The sequence below is a fragment of the Neodiprion pinetum genome, chromosome 5 (genome assembly GCF_021155775.2).
Source record: "Neodiprion pinetum isolate iyNeoPine1 chromosome 5, iyNeoPine1.2, whole genome shotgun sequence".
In the NCBI taxonomy this organism is placed as follows: Eukaryota; Metazoa; Arthropoda; class Insecta; order Hymenoptera; family Diprionidae; genus Neodiprion; species Neodiprion pinetum.
The window spans coordinates 3,892,798-3,912,804 of record NC_060236.1 but is presented as its reverse complement, the minus strand read 5'-3'; the positions used below and the strand labels follow the sequence as shown (position 1 = coordinate 3,912,804).

Below are 20,007 nucleotides of genomic sequence, written 5' to 3'. Positions count from 1 at the left end.
AATTTTATGAGAAATGAAGAAAATTCTGCGATCAAGTGCAATAAAATCAAACAATTGACAGTCTACGTAAACTATGGTAAATTTTTGTCTCTGCGACAGAATTATCGAGTCTTTTTATTTTACACCACCCTGTTGAACATTTCCTCGAGTACACAGCTGACGGGGAAAATACAGTCTCGACTAGTTCTCGGCTCAGCCAGAGCTGGAAAGGAAAGTCTTTCTCGTTGACCACCGAACGATCAGAATTCAGCGGGAGCGAAGGAGAAGCAAAGCACCCCGAAGACAAGTGGACTTCGATGTGTAAGCGGCGAGTTTACTGCAAGCAGCAACGGCGTAAGAGGATATCCATCCGAATATCATGGTGGGGAGAGTATATAGACTGTCCAACCGCGATCGCATCCTTTCAAAGAAACGAAGTCTTGCCGAGAGATCGGGTCGGGTGTTTTATACCGGTCGTTGATGACGAACGTACCGTAGGAGAAACAATTTTATTATCCTTGTTTGTTCGAATTTTTCCCTAAGCCAAATTTCGTTTTATTCGTTGCCAATTTTCGGAATAATAAACCGTGGGGAAAAAAAAAACAAAACATTTTCACTAATCGTTGATCGGATCGTTGTTGGAGTGATCGATATGGACACCGGGCAGTGCGGTAATCAGTGATTAGACGAAGGGAGCAAGGATATAAGGCGGATTAATAGAATCGGGCTGTTTTTGCGTGGATCGATTTTTTTTTTTTTTTTTTTTCTCTCGACAACATCGAAATTTCCACAAAGTGATCGAAGATAATAAGTGAAGGATAGGAAAGACGGGCTTATATTCACGATGGTGAGTTTATTTGTCATATTGTTTGTTACTTAGGTTATTGAAAAACGTCTTGGGGTTTATTTTTTTTTTTTTTTTTTTTTCTCATCGCGAAACGATCGAAGAGAAACTTGAAAAAAAAAAAATTTAGCCGTAGGAATAAAATCGAAAATCTTTCGTCGCGTATCGAAGTCTCCGGCAAAAGAAACGTTTGCCGAATTATGCGAGAAGCGAAAAAAACGTTGATAAATAATTTCTAATAATTGATACGCTGTGATATTACAGACAGTTTTATTTTCTTTTAATTTTTTGTTGTCAAGAAAACACGTAGTTTCTTGATTAAAAAAGGTAAAACAAGAAAGGTATACGCTGTTGTAATTAACGTTGCGTTATTAAAACGTAACAAGCATATAAAATACCGAAAACAAATTTAGAAAGCAATTATCAGACCGGAGTGACGAAAGGCTTGGAAATACGGGTCAGGCATCGATAATTTTTTTTTTCTGTACTACAGAATAAGAGAAGATGTTCAAATTTTGGATCGAATGAATGAGTTTTTAATTACTGTATTCATTTGCAAACGAGCATAGTTCATCAATTGTGTATTTGTAATGTACGAAAAAAGTAGATAAAAAATTTTAGTTATAAAGTTGGCAAACGAATTATTAATTACTTTTTTAGTTTCACCGTAGTAGCAAAATTAATTTCTTCACAAAGTTCGTAAACTGTCCCAGTCCGATGATTGTCGCCTCTTCGCGTCTCTTTATCTCTTCTTCTTCGTAAATCGGATACCTGTAAAGAGAGAAATAAAATTGCAGAAACCAGAAAGATGTAAAAAAAAAAAAAAAAAAGAAAAGACGTCACCTCTCGGAAACGATTTTCTCGAAAAGGAATTTGTCCAGACGCTCGTTCACACACTGACCCACTATATCAGAGCTCCTGCGATTCTTGATAATCGCCTCGCGCTTCCAGACGGCTTTTTTCCCCGAGTCTTCTAGATCCGCGATGCCTTCGGAATAATTAAAATCCCGCCGCATTTTGTTCTCGCGATAGTCGCGAACGACGAAAGACACAACGAGACAAAAGACGGAACGGTAATTTTTGGACCGCGGGATGCTGCGAGAAAAAAAAAGCGGGGTCAGTGTGCGAGTAGCTGGTGATTATTTATTTATTTATTTATTTATTTGTTTATTTATTTTTTTTTTTATTATTTGAATGTAAAAGATTGTGGTTTATTCTCGGGTCGATCGAAATGAAAAATCTAACTCATAGACGCCAACAATAAGTACAGGTTAGGAGAAATTTTTGTTTTTTTATTTTGAGTTACTATTCTAAATATATAAATGTTGATTCTAAATATCGAGTAATAACCTTTTTACTTTTATTTGTTAATTATAAAGTTTCTTTTTGTCATCTTTTACGTTGATGAACAAGTCTTGAAGTTTTTGATCGATATTAACGTTATCAATGGTTGTATAATTAGAGCATGACGGGAAATTGTACGTTTGGCGTTTGATACGAGAGAGTCCGTAAGAAAATTTAGAAGAACTTTTAAACTTTGTTGATCAATTCTTTTACGTTTTTAGTTTATTATTAATTGTTATGTTTGAATAAGAGTGATTTAAATGCAAAACCGAAGTTTTTTTAAGTGCAATTTACGGATAAATGTTTGAGAAAATGGGTAATTTTTTTTTGGAATCCAAAATATCGTTCTGGTTTCTAAAAAATCAAACTTTATCTGATAAAACTATTTTTTTATTCATTAGTTACGTAGAAGAAATCGATATTCGACGTCTAGAACCCAGACTCAAAATTCGTGTTTACCGGTGTCATAGGTCTATTTTTTAATTGCTATTTAACCGAATCGACGAGAATAAATAATCACGGATTTCTTTGAACACGGTTTCGGAAAAAACGCATCGCGACGAAATCTCGCAGCCAATGCTAAAACGCAATTGCATAATCGAGTAAACGGACACCTTATAAATGCGGATGCACAGAGAAATAGAGTTCCTAGGTATAAACCAGGAAGTACCGGTTTCACGCTGACTGACCACGACCATTTCTCGTTTCATAAACACCCACATTTCCCTGTATAACGTTTTTTTTTTTTTTTTTTTTTCCGCAGCATATTACATTCGTCAATTCATTCGAGCAATCAGGCTGATCGTTTTGCTCGCCGCGTTCTTTGTTCGATCTGATAGAGTGAGGAAAGCGTTTGATAAGTCGCGAGATCATTTTTACCGTTTCATTTCGCACGTTTCTACCCAATGTAATTGTATTAACCCTTTGAATCATTGTGACAACTGTTCTTACCATCTATTTTGTATGTTGAACATATTTCTTTGCGATGTTTTTACTATTTTTCATTACGAATCGCTGATCAAGATGGCGGATTCAATATGGCGGAGAAAAATTTGAAATTCGATCGCATCCGCTGAAAAAACTCTGTCCACCGGTTTTTGGGGTCGCTGATTACGAAGCTGAAATCACATTTTGAAAATTCGGTATGGCAAATCTAATCAGCGATCCTGAAAACCCCTGCATAGAGTTTTTTGACCGTGTTCGATCAAATTTGTAATTTTTGTCCGTCATATTGTATCCGGATTCGGATATTGAATTTTTTAACTCTAATTTCAGATTCGTAATTACCGACCCCAAAAACCGTAGAATATCATATTCTTATAAAGATTGACTCAGTAAAATAGTGCGTGACTTGAAAGGTTAATTTCCAAAAATGTAGATCGTTGGGTTATGAAATTGTTCGAGGGATATTTATTAATATAGGTATTTTCAGCTTTATTTCGACTTGTTTCATCGATCCAACGATCGGTTCTAAAAAGTACAATTTATACACAGTTTCATAGCTGCATACCGAAGTTACAAAATAGCTTGTACACCATTTAATAGTGCATGAATTTAGTGAAAAAATATCCGATGTTCAATGCGAATAGAGAGATTGAAACGAAAGGAGTTTTCTCAATAACGTGATATTTGTAACGACGATTTGTCGACTGAGTGATTTTAGTGTAAAATTGCAAAGTTTCTTAACATTTGCATAACGATATTGTAATATAATCGATTGCCGACGGTCGTAAGTAAACCGAAATGATTATCAGAAATGCAAGGTCTGTGTTGCTTGTGTATCCGTAAATCGTTTTTGTTCTTAATTTTTCGTTAAAGTTCGATTATAATTTTCTATCAACGCTATACCGCACATTTCCGCTTTTCTTCGACTTTCACAGCCCGTAAATAAACGAATTTGGAGTCTACAAAATCAACTCCAGGATCTTTTTTCAGAGAATTTAATGCCCTGCAAGAATATGCATGGAAATTTTTTTCGCCTATTATTCAAATAACAAATTTCACACGGCCAGCGACACTTTTTAAAATTGAGTTAAAAATTTCTCCAAACGTGAGAATTTTTTTTCTCGGTAAACAGATCATTCCAAGACCATAGATTCTATAGGTTCATTTTTTTGGCTCACCGTAGGAATAAAAATCCATAAAGATCGTGTATCTAACATAATCGAAGAAAGTAAAAACGAGTAAATCAACGTGGCAACGCCCACCTTCAGCGATAAAAATCAAGTTGAATTCAATGGCAATGACTGCGGAAAATCGGACCGGGTCACACGGATCGATCGATTATAATTAATTGCGATCGTTTGTGGCGTAAGCCGCGATTCTGGATGTCGTGGATCTGTAACTAACGATCAAGCCTGAGAACCGAAGCGGGTAAGTCAAGTCTGAGGATTCAGCGCGGCGTTCTTGCTAACAGAGAAAGGTGTTGACCTCCTTTTAATAAGTTATTTGCTCTGCGGACGGTCCATTCAATACAGCCAGCTTACGCGAGTCAGACCAGAAAATTCGGACCGAATTGTCGGATCGTGCGGCAGCCGGCTGACTAAAGAAAAAAAAAAAAAAAAATGTGGTTCTAATCGCCCGAGCGGATACCGCTTGTTTAAATATTTATCGTAGAGTTTGATCTGCGTTTAGCGTTTTATCTGTAATTCGTTGAGCGGATGTCGGCGGGAATTTATCTACTTCGCATGCGTCAATTAATATCATACTTTCTCCGGAAAATATTCCGCGAGAGAGACGAAAGAATTTGGAATGCCCTATAAAATTGACACCAAGGTCTTCGGCGGTATTTATTCTCGACCCAATGTCGATGGGGGAATTCGTTATTATTGTTATTCTTTTTCATTTATATCATTTTTACGACGTTTTCACTTCCGCACCGGAATCACTTCTATCTTTCATTCAAATTGTATTACAATTTTCTAGACATTTTATACCAATCGCGACTTTGAACTGAAATTTCGAAAGCGTTGTAAATAATTCGCATCTTGCTCGATCGGACAAAGTAATATCTTACATTTAAGCATAATGTTAGTCTTGTATAAAACTTTCGTTTATTCCACGTGTGTTGATAAATTATACAATTTTCTCTGCGCTTGTTTGCTACTGATTATTTTTTTATAAATTTCATTTTCGTATTATTATTATTATGATTAATGTTGTTGTTGTGAAAAAAATCACACGTGCCTAGACAAGACAGTTAAAAAATCCATCTTTACGATTTTTTGACGATTCATCGATTCCAGCGATATTTTAATTCAGAATCTCGAGACCAATTGTGCCCTGAATTATTTCCCCATTTGCACATTTTTGCTGCAAAATCGTTAACGAAGTAATCAGAAATCCTGACTTTACTGAGTGGATTAAAAATCTTTGAGAGTACCGATTTATTTATTCATTCGCTTATTTATTTCGTTGGGAGAAATCCACCTAGGAAAAATTATGCAGAACGTCAAATGCGAGTGGCGCGTTAGCTTCTGTAATAAATTATTTTTTAGGTGGAAAGAAAGTTTATTATACCTGTTGTAAAATTCATTCAACTTCTTGCTCGGTATAATAAGGTAAAATTGCTTTTTTCACTAAAATTATTAATGGATATTATTGCGTGATTTGAAAATAGCCGTGACCTATTTCACAGTTTCAGAGACTCGTAAAGCAGGCTAAAAATCTTAGTACCTATCATTTTTAGGCGAAAAAAAAAATACCCTCATCGAGCGACTGAAACTATAATTGACCGATTATCGAAATTTCGCACGTACGATAATAATGATAAAAAATAATCGGCTATTTTTCCCCGATTAATCGAGTATAATCGATTGCTTTTCAAACTCAATTATTTTTCCTCATAATTGGTTTTTTGTTTTTTACTCCCGCGAACGACGCAATAAAATTTCAATTCATGTGATTAGAGTATCAATTATTATCACCGTCTTACTTAATAGGCTACCTATTTGATGTAATAAGTGAGAGGTAAATGAATATTTTCGCCTAAAATTAAAAAATATTTTGAATAAAACTATAAATCGTAGAAAAAAAATTATTTACGTAACGTTGGTTTGAAACGCACCTTTTCAAAAATAAAAAAAACAACGAAACAATCGATTAATCGATTCATTTTTAGCACAGCGTTCATCGTTAACCGCCCTGCGATAAATAATTGGCCGATTTTTCAACCTTTGATTATTATTTATTAGAAATCAGGGAATTCATGGAGTAAATAGCGCACAGTTCGTTAGGCAGAGTCTCACTCTAGATACTACGAGTACAGGACAGAGTTTAGCGTTTATAACAAGGTGGATCATTTGAATGGGGATGCGAGTTAAAACCGTCGGACACGCGATTCCGGAGAGTCGGAGAATCGCTCGGCTATTTAATAACGGCGATAAATGCAGAAGCACGCGTTTTATAATTAGTTATAAATATAACGACGGTCTTATAATTATCCGCGACGCGTAACATACATAACAGTAGGTACAATAGTACGGACATGTTTAAAATACACGCTTACACATTTTACACCCCGTTGTTCCGGTGTGAGATTTCAGAAGGCCGACTACATTCACCGGCGAACTGCACAACGCGATTACTCTCTAAAAATATAAGTAATAGGTATGAGCTGCACGCGGCCTGCATAGTCGAGAACTCGAAGTAAAAGTATAACGTGACAGATTCGGATCAGGAAAAAAATGGAACGCGGACTCCCGAGCTGATAAAATTTAGCCGCGAATAATTGGAGGTGAAAAATTTTACGCCAATAAAATCGGGGCGCAAAAAGTTTTCTGCAACGATCAGATCCGGGCCAGAGTTAAACGGTTTTTTACTTTTTTCAATTTCAGGACTTCGTTTCAGATTTTCGCTTAGGCCAGGACGATGAAATGAGTCATAAACAGCGAAAACGTTGTTACAATAATGCACTTCGAGAGTAATAATCACCGTGTCGAAGCAAACCGCGAGATATTAGAAATCTTGCCCACCGCAAAACGGTTTGAAAAACGCCAAGTTATTTATTAGCAACAACCGTGTGATTGTGTTTATAGGTATATATATGAAGCGAATGCGTATGATTATGTAGATATTTATCTGATTCCTTATTCGATTCGTGCGGCCCGGCTGATTTTTTAACGACTTTTTTCCCGCTTTTTTATCTCTCTCTCTCTCTCTCTCTCTCTTTCTGTCTTTACTCGCGGTTTTGCGCAATTAGTGTAATAACTGCAGTTACAGTAATGATTTTTAAAACTTTGACAGTTGTAAGGCTTTCCAAACTTTGATTGAAACGAAATTTCGCTAATTTTGACTCTACTTGATGATAATCATTATGTTGAACTGCAAAGACAACACAGCTCGGGGTATGCAAATTTACACCGTCGAGATTTCAGGCTCTCTGATGCTGAAGAGGAATAAAAAAGAAAGAGGCAAAGGTCCGTTTGACTAAATTAAAAAAATCCCTGACGTTAAAAACTGCATAATCACCGCGAAAAATCTCGTTCTAATACTCCTTGTACATTATAAGTATAATTTTCCGCGGATGTCCGATCAATTCGAGAAATAATCTCGATCAAACTGACAATGAACCGAGTAACTTTCCACCGATTTCACCACTCGGTGCCGGACGGGCACAAAAACCGAAAAAAAGACAGAATTAAAAACGCCCACACACAGAGTCACAAATGCTCACGTAAGCCAGTCGCCCATTTTACAAGGCCTTCGCCCTTTACCAAATTCTCTCCATTTTTTCCCAGATCGTGCGGCGTCGCCTGGTCTTGGCGCTAGCGATCGTCCTGACCCTTGAGGTCTGTTTCGGGTCAGCAAAGGGTGAGAGATGGTCGCGACAAGTCGCTAACAGCGAATGGATCCCGTTGGCGAGTCCCAGGTCGATCCAGGAAAGCGGAAGTGGGCCAAGCGGCGACGGAAATCCCGGAAATCTGCGGCAGCTTGCGTTGCCAGCGGAGCTACAGCAGCAGTATCAGCAACAGCTTCTGCAGATCCAAGAGACGCAGGAGAGCATCCAGAAGCTGCTGCTTCTTCAGCAGCAGCTGAGAGCCCAGCAGCAGCTGCTTCAGGTGTGAATTTTTTTTAAACTTTTTTTTTACTTCTTCTCTTTTGTCATAATTCATTTGTTTCCCTCCCCGCGGCTAATTGCGAACTCCCGGGCATGTTTTTAGTTATTCAACACCACCGCGGTTGGAGAACCGACTTCTTGTGCTCTTTTTTCGACCACCTTAACTAGAATTTAAAGCGTTACGAGCGTAAAAAGAAAAGGAGGAAAATAAAAAAAATTCAGGGGGGAAGGTGGGGGGATCGAGACAAGAGCGAGTGCCGTACCATATTCCGCAGCGGGTTACTTAACACGGTTATAATGGAAATTAGAAATGTGGCTATTACGAAACTGCAGTTCCTGATGGAGTATTCCGTTCGAAATCTGTAATGAAAGTTGGCTCGTGCCCCGCTGTCAGTCATGATTCGACGCAGGTGTAACAGACTGCGGGACAAACTAGAATCGTGAATTTTTTATCCAGGCCCAGTCCTACCTTCCGGAGGGTTTCGCTACCGACGAAGAACGGAAGTCGGCGCTCCACCAAAGCACATTTGCCAATGTTCAGACGCTGCCTCAGCTCGCACCTGACGCCCTGCTTCCACCTCCTCCGGGGAACCAACCCCAACCACCAGAATTCCCAGCCCAGAACTTCCTGGCCGCGAATAACCAGAAGGGGTCAACCCAGAGTGAACAAGACGCCCAGAATCAGGATGAGGAGCAGAATCATTCTGGTGCGAAAGGGAAGACGAGAGAATACGCGGCTAGACAGGGTGGACACTACAGGAACTCGAAGCAACAGCAACAGGAACAACAACAACAAATTCGGGATGATCAAAATAGCGATGAGTTCAACTCGCAGACGACGCCAAGTTCGCTGAACGGACAGAATGACGGCGAGGAAGAGGTAAGAACCCAATTACTGATGATGAATGATAAGTGAGACTGTACAATCGACCCATGTTTGACTTATTGTCGACAAAAAAATGAAGTCAAGTAATTGGAAACTGATGAAAAGGGTGTTATTGAAGCTCACAGTTGTCTACATATCAAATTTTGTTCAATCGTTACAGTCAACAGTGTTAGAGTTGAGTGTAAATTGACTTGTTGACATGAAAAAATAGTCAAGCGAAACGTTTAAATTTACATGATTATACCAGATTTTACTGTTCCTGTTACTACACGTGATGTCTGTAGTTTTTGTTCAGACCATGTTTCGAACTCAACGTTTTTGAGGACAGTCGTGAACGTACGTTGACATATGTTCGACTTTACACGCTTATAATTGACTGTCGTAACATCGCATCGGAAACGAATAGTCCCAAAGACTTGCCAACTATCTGCCAAATCTAAGTGAAACTTTTAATCCATAGTCGGCGTCTCGCCAAGTACGCTACCTCAGAAAAAGGTATACTAACACCACATGTTCTCTGGCAGGTCCAACTGGTATACGTTCCTGCAGAAACTCTGGCCCAGCAGAAGACGCAGAGAGGTCGTAACCGGAAGCAGCAAGTTCTGGAGCAACAGCAACAGTCGTCAGTACTCCAGCAGACTCAGTATCAGCAACCACAGCGAGGTCGATTGACTGGCCATAATTCGGGACTGCTGGGAGTGAGTCAAGGGATCGAGGGAACTCGGCCGACAACGTCGCAGCAGGTATTCGCACAGCAGATACTGTACCAGCTGCAGCAGGATCAATTGGAGAGAGACAGGATCCAGAAGGAGGCGCGAGAGAAGGAGCTCGCGCGTTTGAAGGAGGAACAGAAGGAGCTCGAGCGACAAGCGAAGCTGCACGAGGAACGAGTCCAGCGGGAACAGGAAGCGAAGCGTCAGAAGGAGCTGGAACTGCGTAAGGAGTTGGAAAGACAGGCGGAGGAGGCCAGACAGAAGGAGCTTGAGAAGCTGAAGAAAGAGGTGGCACGCCGGGAGGAAATTAGGCGTCAGGAGGAATTGGAGCGGAAGAAAATTGCCGAGATCAGGGCGCAGGAACGGAGGCGAAAAGAAACGCTGGCCCGTCAAGCCGAGATAGACAAGCTGGCCGCCCTTGAGCGGCAGAAGGAGATCGAGATCCAGCGATCGCTCGAGCAACAACGTGAACTGGAACGCCAACAGGCAGAGGACGAAGCGCGGGCCCGCGCTCAGCTCGAGGCCCACCGTCAGGCCCACCAAGAGACCATCGAGCAGCAGCGCAGGGCCCAAGACGAGGCAGCGAGCATTGACGCCCAAAATCGAGCTCGTAATCAGGCCCAGCAACAACACCTGACCGAGACCGTCAGACCCAAGAATCAAGGCCCGAGGACTAAGGGACGCCAGCGACACGGTGGCCGACAGGAAGCGGCGACCACACCTTCGCCCAACCAACCACCGCTGTCCGTCTACATGGGCAGCACCAGCCCCGTTAAAAACCCAGAGGATCTGCGAGTCTCCGATGTCCTCAGCATCCTTAAGGACGCCAAGACCATATCCGTTCTCGACTCGGTCGGTCCCGACGCACCCCAGGTCTTCGTTGGACCGACCAACCTCGACCCGCCGCCCGGCTACGCAAAGTTCGACTTGCCCTACCTCTCCGCCATCGACAATAACCGCGTGGAGCGCAAGGTCGACAAGCTTCCGTTCTTTGTGGCTCCCCTCAGCTTCAAACCTCCCCCAGGATACTCGAAGATCCCGTTCCCTGCTCCGCACATCGGCTCCGTTGTCGTAAATACCCTGGAAGACGAGCCTGGGGTTCTCGACGGTGTCGAGGTGACCGCACCGATCGTCGAACCCAACGCTTACGCCACCACACCATCTCTTCCCTATGCGCCTCAATCCACCCCCGAATTCTCCCAGGAGGCACTCATCGCCACTACGACCCCCAGCTACCAATCTGGATTCTCTTCGACCCCGTTTCCCGGGGGAACGAGATACAGACATAGGCAATTCTATAACGACGACAGGTCGCCCCAGACCTCGTCAACGCCACAGTATCATCCCTCGACCGAGACGATTGTTACGAAGACGAAGTTCAGGCAGTTCTACGTCGAGGAACAGGGTCACGGAACCGCTGGATACAACTCTGAGACGACACCTTCAACCCTGCAACACAACCAGTTCCAGGAGGAAGTCGGCCAGGCTTATAAGCCTGTAGTGAATGAGCAGCCCGCCGTTCAAGAAACCGCCGAAATTGCAGGGCTCTCACAGGGACCGACGCAGTATTCGATTCCCAATGAACTACCCAGGATATCTCAGCAACTACCGAGTCTCGTCAATTCACTCTACGAACGTAACCAGTTCGTCGAAAAGACCACCCACGAAGCACCAACGACCCCGCCAACCACAACCACAACGACAACAACAACCGAACCCTCCACCACGACTTACAGAACCCGCGGAAGACAAAGGTAAGAGTAAAAAATGTTCAATATCTTAGTTGGAAATTAATTCAACTAACAGACTAAAAGATGTTGAACAGCGATTTTTTCTTTATCTCACAAACGTTGGTATATTCTTAGACATTTTTATGATATTCATCATGATTATACGAAGACGTAACAAAAAACATCAATTTCAGAGGCAGGATCGTTCCGACCAGACCACCAACAACTACGGAATACCCTTCAACGAGATCCTCGGTCACCGAGAGATCACGATTACGACCTTACAGCAGATCAAGGGTGCGCCAGGGATACGCGACGACTACGGAAGCCTACCAAGAACCAACGTACGAACCGACCAAGGCAAAGCTACCCGAGACACGAGAGAAAACCCGTCACTTCAACGCCGCTGAGCAACATAGAAAACCCGTAGAGAGGAATCATCTGAGATACAGGGGACGAGGTGGTGACCGGAATGCGGTCCAACCGGAGGTACACTATCCCCATTCTTCTTTAATCTACGTGCTATTAGAGCTCGAGGATATTCCCGACTGCCGGCGCCTGGGCCTTGACGTCTCTCCGGGATAATCGATGGACATTTTTAAAGCCAAGACTGAGACGAATTTCAGTTATTAGATTCCTACTCCGTGTTGTCGGAGAAGTCGGACGATGTTTGTGGTTCGTTGTATTGGATTGAATCGAGAATATTTGCACAAGCACGCGATGTTGAGTTATACAAGTACCGGCTTCGTTTTGGGATAGAGAATTTATGCACGGATTCAATTGGTAACTTGAGTTATCGTACAGCTCTGTACTGCACGTGACTTGTATATTTTGCCATATGAAAATAGAATGTGATGTAAAAACTTCTTAGCAATCTAAATAAGCAATGTCGTTAATCGATTAACCCTGAACAATTTCGTTAAATAAGATTTGTATTTCAGACTCGGCGCTTTGGTTAGAAGAACCGGAATTATTTCTGTTTTGAAACTCTTCTAGAATTATAGTAATCCGATAGCATCCCAATAAACAATATCTTTGCACCTCAGGCTCATCCGGATGCTGTGATCTCGCAGCAGGAGCAGAACGCCCAAAACCAGGAACCAAACCACCCGAATATCCCTCCGAGACATTCTCTCCAGGGATCAACGGCGCCGATCCAGAATCCTGAGGAAGTCTTCCAGTCATCACCAAGCCCAACCAGCATCTCAAACGACGGTCTGCAAGCCGAAGCCCAACCTCTTCACGGTGCATCTGTACCGGAAGCAGTTGTCGGGACAGATGGAGGAGCTCAGGTATTCCAACAGCACGTTCAAGGCATCCAGGAAATGGACCATCACGCCGGTTTTCCAAGCGTTGAGGCGAGTTCGTTGAATGGTTTCAATTTCCAGCCCCAAATCGGGGCCCTGGGACCAACGGCTGAATACCCCCAAACCACAGCTCAATTATACGATAATCAACCAGCAAATTCCCAAGGGAAGGATACCACCAACAGCTTCCAATACAACGACTTTAACCGCGATCAAGTTTACGGATCAGCTCCTGTTCCAAACCACCAGCTGTCACCCCCCGACTCGATTCAATCCGAGCAGCACCTTGATGCACAAGGCCCAACGTCTGGACCGGTTTACAACCGGCCATCGGACGACAGCAACGGCTTCACGACCACCAGCACGACTACTGAAGCGCCAGAGGTGAGCGATGCGTTGACAAGCGTTGGTCGTTCCAAAATTCACAGTCTCTTGAACCCTGTTTTTCCCGTTCCAGGTCACGACCCCAAGGCCAACCTCAACTTCGACGCCATCAATTATTCGGCAAAGAGTGCGCACGCGGCTGGGTCAGAACGGCAACCGCCCCCGCGTCGACTCAGCTATTCAGACTCGGCCGACCGGATCCAGGGATGAATTCGTCCGGTTCAGCGCGGTCAATCAGGACAGGCAGCTTTCGTCGAGTAGAACGCAACCCGGCTCTCGAACAAGGTCCAGGAATCGCTCTCAGGCGAATCAGCGTGGACAAACGGCCAACAACGACTACGTCCGGATTCAGGCACCTCCTCAACGACCCACTACCACGACTACCACAACTCAGGCACCAAAGAGCTACGATAAAGGTAGCGACGAGGAAATTGAGTACGGATTCATCAGACCTCCAAGCTTCAAACCCATCCATCCTATCAGCGATGAAAATAACGAGAATGTTGGCACCTACAGACCTAAACACGATCAGGTAGATACTCACTAGGTCATGATCACTATTTCATTTTTCTTCTGAACAAAGTTTAGGCAAGGAATAAGAACCTTTGCATGATCTGAAACAAAGGTATTACGATCTTTTGGAATTGGTGTAAAAAGTGTCAGAGTATTCCTCGGTTGACGGCTTTTTATTTCACGCCTAAAGAAGAGTCGGAAATTATTTATGACTCTTGCAGCGATTGGCAGTCTTAAGTCGATCGAAACTTCTTCAGGCAGAACCGCGCGAGTAAAAATAAGTCTTAAGACTTAAGACTAAAGAGCGTTTTTTTCTGTTAATTTTTCAAATCCTCCACCTTCAGAATTATGCATTGTGCTCTGGACTTATAGAACGGAGAAGGCTTACTGCCATCGACAGACACTGACATGGTTTCATTCTTCCTCGTTTCAGGTTCAATCGCACGAGGTTCAATCGTCGAACGACTCGCCTGTCGAAGTCAGCAGTCCACATTCTGAAACGTTGAAGAATCGATCAAGGTATCAAATCATGAACCGACGACCGTTGACCAGATCCACGACGGAGTCACCACGCGTAGCAAACGTCGCATCGCAAGGCCTTGAGGAAGAGGCTTACACTGTCAAACCGAGGGTGCACAACGACCAGGAGTCAAGGACCATCAGGCCTCGCAACAGGGGCAGAAGACCTGCAAAGAAGAGGACGACGACAACATCGACGACAACGACGACCACAACGACCACGACCGAACCCGTGTTGGACTCAAGCAATGAATTACCACTCGACGAAAATTACCCACCGCAAATAATTCAAGGGATTCCAGCTCCACCCGAAGAAACAGACCTGCGAACCCTCTTCAAGCAGGAATTGAACACCCCAAATTTGGAAAGCCTTCCTCAAGCCGAGGCTCTGCAGAGACCGGTACAACTGAGCGCTTTTCAACAGAATGAAAATGTGAGTATACCCTTGACGGTGATTTAAGACCAATATTTCTACCCTCGTTCTTTTTGGCGAGAGAGGGAGAGAGAGAGAGAGAGAAAGTGGAGGTAATTCTTCAAGTTTTGTCAGGAACACGGGCTTTTTCGGGGGTGGAGAAAACGTCGGCTCGAATGTCTGACAAATGGCAAACAGGTGATACGGCCTCCCCAGACCATAAACCAATTCCTCCAATGCGTTGATATAAGATTCCGGTTTACTATCGATCTGCGTCCACGCGGAGTACACGCACCTCTATTATTTGAATCCAATTCAATAACCACTATTTGAATCATAATTCTAATATCATTTGAATTTTGAAACCATTCCATTACTCAATTACTGAACGCGTCGCTATAGTATTTCTGGTAGAAAATCTTGCGAATTCGAGATTAATCAGCAAGTCAAGGAAGTAAGAGAGGTTGGGAAACCTGGTATAAAAGGATAAAGCCACTAAGTGGTAGACCGCATTAAAACACGAATGTCAATTTATTCATGGGATTTAAAATACACCCCTCTGCAGGATTATTATCATACTGTTGTAAGCAGTCAGGTCATGGTTTAAGAATCCGTAATTTAGCTCGTAGGGTAGGTTGAAAGTCGAGGAGAAAACCTGGTGAGAAATTAGGGTCGATCTTTAAGGTGCCCTTTAAACTTGGGCAATTTTTTCCCCTAAATCACACATATAACCTACCGCAGATAATCCGCTAAATCGTGAGTTCTGGAGCCGCTTCATTGACGTGAAAATATAGATAATCAAATTCGCCTTGAATATTTCTAGCTACAGTTTCCTCGCTCGGACTTCGTCCTGAACTTCGGCATCGGTTCGAGTCACGAAGAGCCCAGAGAAGAGTACGATCAAACGCAGTTGGCGAGTTCGACTCACCGCAAGTACACCCAGTTGAACAGAGGGACGTTCGACCCTGCAGGTCACCTTGGAAGAAAGCCGGCAAGCGACATTGACGGCGCGGAAAGTCAATGGTCGACTAAATTGACCCTGTCATCGTTCCAGCCGAGCTCATTGGCGAACCACGTTCAATCTGGAAGTGCGAAAGATATTCAAAGGCAAGAAAAGAGCGATGACTCGTCATTCGACATCATTACAGCCGGACCGGATCTCTTGTCTGACAAAACCGGTGGCTCCGAACCGCCGATAAGTATCGTCGTGAATGCAAGCTACCTTGGAAACGCTAAGAAAGAGGGTCTCGAGCTCAAGGAAAGGGGCAACCGGGGCTCGCTTCATGGCAGACAGTTCGTTGAGCAGATAAACGACCCCCTTAAAGACAGTCCGAGCCGTCTGAACGCGCTTCAATTCTGGAACAACGGTCAGGGCTCAGAAACTGTTCCTGAAAAGGCTGAAGCGACGATGAATGAGACCAAAACTGACTTGAACGCGACCCCGAAGGTCACTCAAGATCCCGTCGTCGTGACGACCGAAGTTCCAACGACCTTGGCAACGAAAGACGGTGAAGACGAAACTGGCCAACGAGAATCCGCCACTTCGGAACACCCCGAAGAGCCGACGACCACTAAGAGAGTAAGTATACAATCCCGTTAGTCATTTTGGGTGTTACTTTTTTCTTACTTATGAGGTTCGTTAATTGTTTATCGTTCAGACCACGCAAAGACGACGACGTGTCCGGGTACGCGTAAGGCCATCGGACGATTTCGTCAGCGCTGAATCGCAGCACGTGGCTTCGGCCTGGAATACCCTGTTCCCCGAAAAGCAGAGCCATGAAGAGACTGAGCGTTTCGACAAATCCAAGACTCCGACGACGGTCAGTTCGACAACCAGCGAACCATCGACGACCGTTAAATCCTTCCTCGAAGAGTTCTTCGAGGAGATGACAAAGAATAGCGATGAAGAACCAGCCGTCGAAGCCGTCACGACGACGATGACCAGCGTTCCGGACGATCTGGAAAAAACCTCGAGCACTACCGTAGCAACGACCACCACCGAAACACCGACCACGCAATGGACTACAACGCAGAGCCAGAAGACCAGCAACCTTCCGACTACCATGCAAAATGAGAAGTTTGTGACGGAAGCGACAACCGAACGTCAGAATGTCTCTACAAAGTCTGAAGAAAGGCTGACGAAACTTAGGGAGTCGGTGATCAAAGAGGACCACCGCTTCCATTCCAAGCATCGGGCGAAGCCGTGGTGGAAACACGACTACGAAACGGTGACGGAGAAGGCGGAGGAAGAAAAGTTCGTCACGGTTGATCCAAAGTTGCAATACACGGTCGCTGAAGATCCGGAAGATGATGAGGTTAAGGAGACCACGCTGGCTCACAGCATCTCTGGCTACGTTGACGCCTTCTTCAAAACCATGGAAGGAGCCGAAGAACCGACTACTCCGGCCTTGGCATCGGAAGAAACGAGTACGGTTGACTCAACGCCCGTCTTTTCTGATCGGAAGAGCAACGCCAGCGTAGAGACGCGGGCGGAAAAGACGGAAGCCGAGGACGTGGCGACCACGACAATGACGAAAGTCGATCAGACGACGACTCCGGGGCAGGTGACAACGGTCAATTTCACTCCTAACACCACACCGGAAGTCCCCATTTCTCCCGACGAGCTTACGACGGAAGTTCCGGTGGCCACGACCACCGTTGCGACTTCAAGTACCAAGGATGATCAGCTCGGTAAAGTTCTGAGAACGTCGACTACTACCGAGGTCTCTCACATGACGGAAATATGTTACAGAGGTCGTTGCGTCAAGACCAAATCGGTTAAACGAAGATAAACGGGATTCTCTTCTTAATTTTTTCAAACCTGAAGTAATCTGACAGGTTTGCGGTTCAGGGGGCGTAATTTATTACTTGAAAACATCAATCACCGTTTAAACTTCTCACGCAGAGCACTAGTCTGAAAATACACAGTCAATTTAGACGAAACTTTCTGCGTTATTCACTTATTATTTTCCAATAATTTTCTCGATCGAAAGTCGGCGCGTATATTATTGATATTTCTCTCCATATACATACTCAAGTACCAAATTACAACTAACTGATGAACTACTATTATCACTTTCTTTTTTCTATTACATAAAATCATTGTATCATATATAAATTATTAAGACACTACGCATTAGTAATATTTATAAATATATATCAGTACATATTACATGTAGATACATTCACATGAAAAAAAAAACATATATACACGTATAGGAATACTGAATAGAAATGAAAACAAACAGTGGCATATATTTAAAGAAGATCAGAAATCGAAAGTATATATCTTAAAGACTCGTAATACCATTTATTTAATGAAACGATACAATTATCATTAATTAATTATGTGACATTATTATTATTATTATTATTATTATCATATTATATATTATTATTTAACTTAATATTCCTACAATTTATAATGAAATATTGGTCGCTAGAAGAAGGAGAGTTGAGGAAAAAACCTGTATGAAAAATAATACACTTAATACTTATGATAAATACGATCGAACAGAATTTTTACCGAACTTGTAAGATGTATGAAATATGTATAATACACGGTATAAATGTACACATGTACGTGTGTATTCGAAACCACTCGGGGTGCGCGTAGTAATATATTGCGGAAGTATAAAAATTTTTGGCCCAAGAATCCTACGGGTATCACCCTTTCGCTGTAAGATCGATGCCTCGACGTGCCTACCTATAATATCTTATATCGAGAGGATTCCTCGCTCGCTTTTTCACTTTCTGCCAAAGTAAACTCACAGAAACGCGATGTCACATTGACCCTTTTATTTCACGGCTTATTCGTATCCACGTGCCAAAAATTTTACTCTAACGTATCGCTCGGTTGAATAAAATTCTCAAGCGATAGCTTAAAAGTTTGAATTACATTTAAGAAAATTTTCAGACAATTTTTATTTGACAGAAAATCGGTATTTTCTTCATTTGTCAAAATTGGCATACCGGCAATAATGGGTAAAAGCGCTGAATTGTTAGCCCAACTTAAATTGAGCCTCAAACTTCACGCATTTCATATCCTGAAAATGTTACTTTTGTAACGAGAAATTTTCAGGTTTCTCAGGCAATAATCAACGCTTTTATCTGTGAAGCTTTTATTCGTCGGAAATAGAACGATGAAGGGCTTCGCCGTGCTTTGATGCCTCTGCCGTTTTCCGACCGTAGATTAAACCTTGCCAATGCCCTAAAATGCGTTTACACGTGCGCGAAGCGAATAATCCGACCTCTTTACAATTATAATATCGTCAAGCTCTAACTTCGTGTTCCTCTTCGTGTAAATAGCGCTGGTTTAATCGCTGGAATAATCCGCGGACTCGGATACCGATTAGTGATAACAACTTGTGAAAAAAAAAAAAAAAAAACAATCGAAATTATTTTTCAGCTCGCGATCTCGAGTCGATGGCCTTCAAGATCATGCATGAGGAAGAACTTCAACCTCTCGTTATTGTAAAATTAGATAAACAGCTGTAAACTCGCCTGTTTAATCGTGCGGCGCACATTTGTTTATACATACTTAGGAAAATAGATAAGAACTGTTATAAGCCTTTCGTACGCACCACGCATCGCAAATATGTACGTGTTAAAATTCTTGTGTAAATTATACTTATTACACGCAAACACGAAGGAAGTAAGAAAAGAAAGGTTCTTAAGATTGATTCGATTTTTTTATTCCGTGTGAATTATTATAAAAAATTAACTATTCATAATTTCAACTTAGGCTATACTCTCAATTTTATAGACATTCAATTGAAACTAAATTTGGGTATTGGATCGACGATATTTCAGTTCGTTTTTTCTTATAGTGGAATGAGCTCCAAGTAACTCGAGCAATTATTCGGATCGTCTAGTTCATATAAGTTGCATGTAACGAAAGAGAAAAACGTTCCTAATTTTATTTTCTTAAAATTCGGTCAATGCCGTTAATTATGAGATATTTAATTTCGAGTATTTCGGACAAAACCGTGGAGAAAATTAAGAACACTAAAATGAACTTCAGAGATACTTTCGAGCAATACATATCGAGTTACCCAATGAACTTCACCTTATATTTTTTTCTATTCGTAGATAAAGTCTGTGAAAATTTCCGAAGTACCAATGGTTCTACAGAACTGTGGCGACAGATTATCATGACTGGGTTGTATCGACGCGGGCGGAGTTGTTTGACCCCAAAACCGTCTAAACCAGCGTCTTTGAGTAGACGTGGTATCTGGCATCCAGCGTAGGGACAGTGAAGTGGCGAGCTGCACCCAGTGGATGGGTAAATATCCATATCGTTGCACGTAGCGCACGCA

General features: G+C 42.6%; 1 protein-coding gene across 2 annotated transcripts; it reads left to right on the top strand.

The window, feature by feature from the left end:
- Positions 1-422: 422 nt before the first annotated feature.
- On the top strand, positions 423-19,112 carry LOC124219666 (mucin-2). 2 transcript variants are annotated; one of them, XM_046627559.2, is made up of 10 exons: positions 423-826; positions 7,906-8,226; positions 8,683-9,105; positions 9,636-11,578; positions 11,749-12,043; positions 12,601-13,245; positions 13,319-13,777; positions 14,192-14,710; positions 15,513-16,268; positions 16,348-19,112. In XM_046627559.2, the coding sequence occupies exons 1-10, from the start codon at positions 824-826 to the stop codon at positions 17,479-17,481; spliced, it is 6,498 nt and encodes a 2,165-aa protein (XP_046483515.1). In that variant the 5' UTR covers positions 423-823; the 3' UTR covers positions 17,482-19,112. The 2 variants fall into 2 exon arrangements, with proteins under 2 accessions (XP_046483515.1, XP_046483514.1); XM_046627558.2 differs by lacking the exon at positions 423-826 and adding an exon at positions 1,916-1,939.
- The last annotated feature ends 895 nt before the right edge of the window (positions 19,113-20,007 follow it).

Bases quoted from the DNA above. Each gene is read 5' to 3' on its own strand.
- LOC124219666 (XM_046627558.2), top strand. From the start codon at position 1,916: ATGCTGCGAGAAAAAAAAAGCGGG. The intron at 1,940-7,905 runs GTCAGTGTGCGA...ATTTTTTCCCAG, and splicing joins TGCGAGAAAAAAAAAGCGGG to ATCGTGCGGCGTCGCCTGGT. The intron at 11,579-11,748 runs GTAAGAGTAAAA...CATCAATTTCAG, and splicing joins AGAACCCGCGGAAGACAAAG to AGGCAGGATCGTTCCGACCA.